General features: G+C 37.8%; 1 protein-coding gene across 1 annotated transcript in view; it reads right to left on the bottom strand.

The window, feature by feature from the left end:
• Positions 1-465: 465 nt before the first annotated feature.
• The window catches only part of ntrk2a (neurotrophic tyrosine kinase, receptor, type 2a), a 254,756-nt gene continuing 246,514 nt past the window's right edge, over positions 466-8,707 (bottom strand). The window contains exons 18-19 of the mRNA XM_060845213.1: positions 2,212-2,370; positions 466-651 (exon numbers count right to left, since the gene is read on the bottom strand). Of these exons, the coding sequence (XP_060701196.1) occupies positions 466-651; positions 2,212-2,370 (345 nt within the window). The remainder of the gene's footprint in view (positions 652-2,211; positions 2,371-8,707) is intronic.

The raw sequence follows: 8,707 nt of genomic DNA, 5'->3' as shown, positions 1-8,707 counted from the left end.
TATTTTTCATATACATTGATATTTCCTTAGTTTCAGCTAAGATTTGTTCATGGCCTGTGGAATATATGCACTTGTATCAATTGTTTTCCTTGCTATGTGTTGCAGCTGGGTATTTATGATTCACAGTCATCTGTTCTTCCCTTTTTTTCATCCAAATCAAAAAGCAAGTCACTTTAAATATTTGTGAATTGCGCTAAGAAATTTTGACTGTCTTCAGCAGAATTATCAGTTAGATTAAGGCCTGAGTTTAGGCAGAGTTGCAAATGAGCAAAAGCCAAATCAATTGGAGTGAGAATGATAAAACTCAAAGTCAATAATGCATCTACAGATGGAGAAGTTTGACCATGTTGCTCTTTAAAGCTTCTCCTCATTGCTATTAATACTGTCAGGAATCAGAGCACGTTTCTTCATAATGCAGCAACAATCTCGCACGCACACGCACGCCAACAATTGTGAAAGTGATGCTTAGCCAAGAATATCCAGATAGACTGGGGAGGCCTTTGCCAATGTTTGGAGGAGACTGTGAATTTCCTTGATGTTGAGCCTCATGTGTGGTTCACGCTGCCAGCAACCAAGCATCAGGTCATACACCTCTTTCGGGCAAGTTCGAGGGCGTTGAAGCACACGGCCTTGTGTGATGCATTCAATAACCTGGTGGAAATATCAGAGAATGTTTGCATTAATAATGATTTTATCTTTGATACATTTGATCCATTATTGTCCTTTTTACTTCAATGTCAGGTTAGATGTCTAGACATTAGACATAATCCTGGCTTGCCTACAATAACCATTTTAGTCAGTCCCAAGAAGTGACAGAAAGAGTCAACCTCTCCAAATTCCTTTCCCTTAGTATTTGCTTACTATCTAGATAGAACACTGAGCAAACAGTAAACTTGCAATGATCACTACTGTTACAAAGTTGAAGGCATGTACTGTACTTTTAAGAGAGTGAAAGCTGGCAAGCACCTGCTGTTTTCACAGCAGATCAAATATAACTAGTTTAAATTATGCTCCAAGATACTATAACCCAATCGAATTTGAATTTTACTGTTTTGACAACATTGAACCTATGAGACAATTCGATGTTTGGGGTGTAAAAAGCAGGCATTTTGGACAGTTAGCCAGAGAAACAGCACCATCTTCCATATGAACGACTGCTATCTGCCACACACACTCTTTTTGTATAAAACATCTTTGCAGCAGAAGACCAAAGACCACCCAGGGAGATCTACAAACAGAGGAAGATCTGTACTGTCTGGTTTTGAAACTTGAGTTGCTCTAAATTTAATAGGGGCTTTATTGGATCAGTATATTGGATCAGTTATAGATTGGGAGGTAGATTACAAACCTATAAGAGAAAGAAGGCTTAGAATTTTAAATAGTTGTTCTTTAATGTTCATTTTAGAGTTAAAGAATAAAATTGTTATTTTTCCTCTAATAGTGGAGTTTAGGTAGTTCTCTGTCACTCATACTTTAACACATTACAAATCAAGGTGAGCTTTACATTGTGTTTTTGGTATAATTAGCAGAAGGGTTTACTGCCATGTCGTAACACCAATTTTTGGCATCATAACACTGAGTTTTCCTGTACTGTCTGTCTTATTTTGTTCACATATCTTTCTGTCATCTATTTCGACCCACTGTAAGGTTACACACTCAGATCATTATATGCACACTGTTCATTGGAATTACATTCAAAAAGAAAATAAAGGAGATAGATTTAAAGTGAAGAGAAAATCTTGAAGATTGCCAACATCATTCTTAAAGGAATTGGCAGTCACAATATTTTCAAAATTACTGCCGGTCTTTTCTCAAGTCCTCATTTCTGAGAGTTGGGCCATGGACTGCCATTGGATTGGCCCAAGGTTATGTGATGTAACTGTTTGCCACTGCCTTCTGCAGGATGGCTGACCAGAAAATTCACCTGCCTCAGGCAAATTGGCAGCATTTACAGGCTTCTAATTCACTTGCTTGGACATGCTCTACGGCCCACAAGTCCTGACTTGGAACTCAAACCTGAGCTTCTGGCCCAGAGGTAGAAAGCTACCACTACACTACAAGACCAGCAACCTTAAATTACTACAAACAATTACTAAATTCTATATTTTCAGGTAACAAATGAATTAAGAGAAACAACTGTACTACAAAGGGATGGTGCAACAAAGAATGGCTGCTACCTTTTGACTAAAGTTCATAAAACCTAACACAAACCTCATTGTTTGATAGCTGATACCAGGGTTGTTTTCCATAGGTAAAGATTTCCCATAACACCACCCCCAAACTCCATACATCACTTTCAGTGGTGAATCTCCTGTACATAATGCTCTCAGGGGGCATCCAGCGAATTGGAAGCATGGTATGACCACCAACCTGAAAAGGAACAACATTAAATGTCATTCAACCTGAATAAGAGTTATAAGGGAGAATTCATTGCATCAAAACTGAGCTTGGAAATACAGTAGCGAGTTGGGCAAAAATACAATCTACAATCACACTTAAGACATACTATGAATGGGTATGGCACTGATCTGAGATTGAAAGTTATACAATATTTGTCTAGTTTTAGTCATTAGGACTATGAACTTGAACATCTACCAAGGATGCCAAACTAGACCTCTACCAGGGAATATGATTCACACATTTTGGTTTAAAAGCTGCTATTCACCACACACTCTCTTTTTTGTATGAAACATCTTTGCAGCAGAAGACCAAAGACGACCCAGGGAGATCTACAAACAGAGGAAGATCCATACTGTCTGGTTTGGAAACTTGAGTTGCTGTAAATTTAATAGGGGCTTTACTGGATCAGTATGTTGTTATAGAGTGGGAGGTAGATAACAAATCTTTAAGAGAAAGGAGGCTTAGAGTTGTAAATAGTTGTTGTTTAATGTTAATTTTAGAATTAAAGAATAAAATTGTCAGTTTTCCAGTAAATAGTGGAATTTAAGTAGTTCTCTATCACTCATACTTTAACAGATTACAAAGTGAGGTGAGTTTTTCTGTGTGTTTTTGGCAGATGGGTTTAACCTGAACTTCAAAATAAACATGGTTCTTTATGTTTAAATTGGTTTAGTGACCTGTGTGACCTTTCTTGACATTAATTTCACTTCTCATTTTCTTACAATCTTAACAGCATATTGTTTTTATAAAGTGATTGACTTTGAAAAGGCATTTACTTTATCAGTATTTTATGAATTTTGCTTAATTATGCAAGTACTTCTGCATTTCTGGAAATATGAGCTTCTGTAGAATAAGACGGACCAGGATTTTTTTTTAAATATAGCCAGTATCAAAGGCCACCCAGCCAAACTGCATTTATCGAAATTGCCAGCTGTCATCTGTATCTTAGCAACACCAACAGTGAGCATGTATCTGGATTATTGAAATTGTTCAAAAATGGACATATTTTAGTGGTGTTTTATTGTTGAAAATAGGAGCAGTTTCAATGCTATGAATGCGGAACAAGTGTGTGCTGCAATTATTTTCTTCCTTCTGACAATTTTGGATTAATATTTAGTGTACTGCCCCACACATAAATTAAAGGAGAATCTGCATACACTGAAGCAGTATCAAACATTCAGCCTAGCTACTAATGCTTAGAAATAAACACTCTACCTTTTGTATGCAGGAGCAACATTGAATAAGCAAAACACAAATATACATTTTTCATTTTTGTTCATGCTTTTTTTAAAAAATATTTTCCTCATGTTCCTGGTTCCTTCCAAAGCTGGAAGAGCACACCAGCCAGGAATCTTCTCAGAGTTGCTTCTTCATTACTGCCATTATTTGACAGACGTGCAGCAGAGATCTTTCACACAGAATCTCTAAGGTGTGCAGAAAGAGACTATTTGACCCTCCAAAGAGCATTCCACCGAGCCCCAGCCTCCCACCCTATTCCCATAACCACGCATTTACCAAGACTAATACACCCAGCCTGCACAACCATAGTCTCTACAAACAATTTAGCATGGCCAATCCACTTAACGTGCATATCTTTAAACTGTGGGAGGAAATCAACGGAAACCCATGCAGACATTGGAAGAATGTGCAAACTCCATACAGACAGTTGCTCAAAGCTGGAATCAAACCTGGGTCCCTGGCACTGTGAGGCAGCAGTGCTAACCACTATGTCACCGCGTCATCCATCCTGCCAAATAATCCCACTAACCACCCTGCTCATACAACTCAACATCATGGATAGGCTAACATCCTGCTCATTAAATATATTAGGGCCCCTTTTAATTCTGATCATGCTCCACAAGGGTGTGAAGTAAATCAATTCCAACATGGCAGTCTTGTCTGTAAACTTATATTAATGCCACAAAGCTTTTGCCTTTCCAAAAATATTATTATTAGTTGAAGACCCAAGACAATCTCAGCAGCAACAATGATGCTCAATTGATCCATAGAAATCTATTCCAAATGGTTTTAGTTATATCAAAGAGATATACTTTTATTTATGATTACAACATATATCAGGTCAATTTTATGTGTTTGATGTACTTTATCTACCATTTGCACAAAGTGGAAGTAACAGTATACGATTCCAATCACTTCATTTTAATTCAGCTTAAATAGTTGGATAAAAATGGGCTGCTGTTATTTGGCTCGAACACCAGCAAACACTCAATTCCTTTGCTCAACTCAGAGGAGAAAGCAGCAGAGAACCATGTTGCTCAGATTATGCACAACTTTTGTTACACTAGAACTTCTCCAGAAGTAAAATGGAATATTTGTGCTTGGAATAAGTGAGATTCCCAATGTACATTCATGAATAAAGGTCCATTTCTGTACAGCAGCCAGAAGGACTCGTGGTCAGCCACCATTATCAATGTTACTGTCCTGAGAGATTGAGTTTATGAATATATTTCTAGGCACAAAGCCTTATTAAAGGGTACTCATGTTCCAAATATATGTTGAGTCCATGATCATTCTGCAATAATGGCTCAAAACCCCAAAGTATTCAGACAGTTTTAGCCATTAATACAATAATGTTTTTTCTAAAAAGGTGACTATTACAGAGATAAAATAACTGTAGGACTAAGTTCTGTGGTTTGCAAAAAACTTAATATGGCTCTAATGCGATGCAACACCTAAAGGTGTAAAAGGAATTTCAAACAAAGACGGTATGACTTGAGGTAGGGATCCCCTGCTCAACAACATGTAATCCCTACATATTATGTTGAAGCCTTCTAACAAAGTTTGTATTTTTCTTTTTGAAGAATACAAATTGAAGGTTGGGGGCTCAAAGGTCAGTTTAGACTATACTGGATTGTGCTAATGGGCAAGAATACTGTTATGTGTACCAGCCTGTCATCATGTATTTATGTGCTGTTAAGGTAACAGTCAAAGAACTATCTCCTAGTCTATCCTATGTTACAGCTGGATGCCAGCTAGCTATATCCAGACAAAAGCACCTTGCATAACAAAATGCCCCTTTCTTATCCTAAATGCTAGAATTCATTCACTGTTGAAAGGAATTAAAACTACAAAATCTCAACCATTCTGTAAAACTAAGATTGATGTTAACACTACTGGTAAACTTCATTGGAAAGACCACAACATCGTATTCTGTTCTTTGTGAACAATTCACAGACTGATTGGTATATCTTTTACTTAACATTTTATCCCTTTGGATTCGCTTTTTCTTTTTAATTGATGTTTTTGTAGTAGCATAACTAATTCCTCTTTCATTTCGTAATTAATAACTCACTTGCTGTTAACTCAGGAAAGCCTGGTTAAACTGGTTCATTTTTAAAACAGAAGTTCTCTTGCAAATGAGAGAAAGGTATCCACATGGGAAGGGAATCATTTTTAAATTAATCGTGTTGCAATCACCCAAGGAAGGCAATTGAATGAAGATGTAGAGCCAGTTAGTCCCTTATCCCTTGGGAGCTTAACAATTTGAGTTATCCTGCATGGAAACATAACAATTTGGGGAAGTGGGCCTGGGTGTAACAAAACTGAGGTCTTGTCCAGGATCTCAAAGTCATAAAGTCATGTAGCATGACTTCGGCCCACCGTGTCTATGCTAAGTAACAAACACTGAACTACATTAATCCCACTTACCTGCACTTCATCAATAAAATATTATTCCCTGACATTTTAAGTGCATATCCAGATATATCTTAAATGTTGAGAGAGTACCTGCCTCATCCACCACCTTCTCAGGCAAAACTTTCCATACTTCTACCACCTTCGAGGAGAATGTGAGGACTGCAGATGCTGGAGAACAGAGCTGAAAAAGTGTTGCTGGAAAAGCGCAGCAGGTCAGGCAGCGATGCTGCCTGACCTGCTGCGCTTTTCCAGCAACACTTTTTCAGCATACTTTGACCACCCTCTTGGTGAGAAAGTGTTATCTCCGATCGCCTCCAAACTATTTACTCCTCACCTTAAACTTATGCCCTCTGGTCTTAGACATGAAAAGATTCTTGTGATCATCCATGTTTATGTCCCTCATAATTTTGAATACCTCAATCAGAACCCCTTCAGCCTCCTCTCCTCCAAGAAAATCAAACCCAGCCTATCCAGTCTCTCCTCATAACTTTTCATCACTGAATCTCCTCTGCACCATCTCTAGTGCAACCACGTCCTTTCAATAGTATGACACCAGAACTGCACACAGTATTCCATCTGTGGCCTAACCAATGTTTTATAAACTTGTAACCTTGCTTCTAAATTCTATGCTATGGCTAACAGGGCAAGTACTTTATATGTGCTGACACCTTCAGGAATCCATTGACTTATACATGAAGATTCATTTGTTCCTCACTACTCCTTGGGACCAACCATTTATTGTGTATATCCTTCCATTATTAGCATCGTAAAATGCATTTAAGAGAAAGTGAGGACTGCAGATGCTGGAGATCAGAGTTGAGAGCACGGTACTAGAAAACCACAGCTGGTCAGGCAACATCCAAGGAGCAGAAGAATTGACATTTCGGGCATAAGCCATTAATCAGTAATGAGGCCTGTGGGCTAAGGGGCTGAGAGATAAATGGGAAGGAGTGGGCCTAAGGACAAGGTAGCTGAGAATGTGTGGGCCAAGGTGCTGAAAGATGCATCCCCTCACATAATTAAATTCCAGCTGCTATTGCTCCTGTAGCCTGGCAGGAGTGTAGCCTGACAGCATACTCCTCACTATCATCAATATCACCAATTTTTGTGTTGTCAGCAAATTTACTATTTATATCTTACTAATTATATCCAGTCACAACAATCAAGTTAGATAAGGCAGAGCCACAGAAAATTATTCTCAATCTTTCAATAATGCTCTCACCTAATATATGCCCATAAGAAAAGAGGAAAATAATTAGAAGCCAGAATTCTTGCATCAAATCGCTGTCATAATCATATTGCTTGAAATCAACCTAAAGACTCTGGTCTTACTCAAGATACTCTTAACATTGCTATTCCAGCATGGATTTCACAAATTAAATCAAAAATGCATTCACTGATTGAATAAAACAAATCAAAATCTTTTCTTAGTTTTGGGATTTAAACAGAGTTATCAGTTAATGAAGGGAAATCTGTGATCATCTATAAATTTGTTTCGTTATGATAGCCACAACACATTCATTTTCTACATCATATCCTCAACTTAAAGGAAACTTTACTTTAGAATTTTCAGGATATTTCTTTAACTAAAGTAGCAGTGTTTCAATGTGCTTGTACTTCCTCCTTCTGGAGGACAATCACCAACATCCAGCCTTCAGGTCAGAATGTTATGGATTGTCAGGATTCCCATGTTAACTAGAAACTGCTCTATCAATGGTGGGCAAGAGAGAATGATTATTGTCAGCTTGTCACATGACCCCATTTTTGATACACCAACAAAAGCCTTTTATCTAGGCCCTGGCTGGAACCGAAAAAGAATTCAACTGAGTAAGCAATCTTAAGATTTGAAACAGCCATCTTCATTTACTTGCCAAGAACCGAGTTACTTGATCTAAAGGCAGCTACACAGCCTTTTACACAGCTACAAAACAAGATGACTGCAGCACTGAGCAAGTGTGAGACTTGTATTTTAATTCAGATGAACAAACAACCGATTTAAGTAGACGCTGCAAAACAATCAAAATTGATTCTTCTTTATCACCACTGTAAAAAGATAAAATGCGATATCCCACAATCCTCCTTCATCCTATTGACTAACATTTATGTACATTCAGGAACTTAAATATAACAATAGCCTTGAGCCTTCACAGAGTGATTAATTGTCAAATGGCTCAAGCTTCATTAAAAATTAAATTCGAGCTCTCTGCACACTTTGTTATTTATATGTCAACCTAGTTTCAGCAGTTTTTGTTGCCTTAAATATTAATGACTGTCCAATAATCTCATGGAAATTGCCCTTTTAGAATGAGCAGTATCAATAATCGTCATTTTATCACTTCTCTTGCAAAAACCACTTCAACCAATGTCACTCTCCCGTCCTGAAGAAGGGTTGCTGGACGCAAAACATTAATACCGCTTTATCTCCTTAATGTTGCCAGAGCTGCTGAGTTTTTGCAGAATTTTCTGTTTTTGTTTCACTCTAATCGTCTTTGCTGTAGTGATGAGGATAGTGCATTTTCTCTCAATTGGTCAAAACATGTCATTTTGATTCCATTATCCTAACTAACTTGGCGAGAAAGGGCAATGAGCTCAACAACATTGCTGAAGTTTGCAGAGAACAGTGTTTTATTGGATTTTGCTAACTTTAGCA

Source organism: Hemiscyllium ocellatum, chromosome 2 (assembly GCF_020745735.1).
Source record: "Hemiscyllium ocellatum isolate sHemOce1 chromosome 2, sHemOce1.pat.X.cur, whole genome shotgun sequence".
Taxonomy (NCBI): domain Eukaryota; kingdom Metazoa; phylum Chordata; class Chondrichthyes; order Orectolobiformes; family Hemiscylliidae; genus Hemiscyllium; species Hemiscyllium ocellatum.
This window is presented reverse-complemented; position numbering and strand designations above follow the sequence as displayed.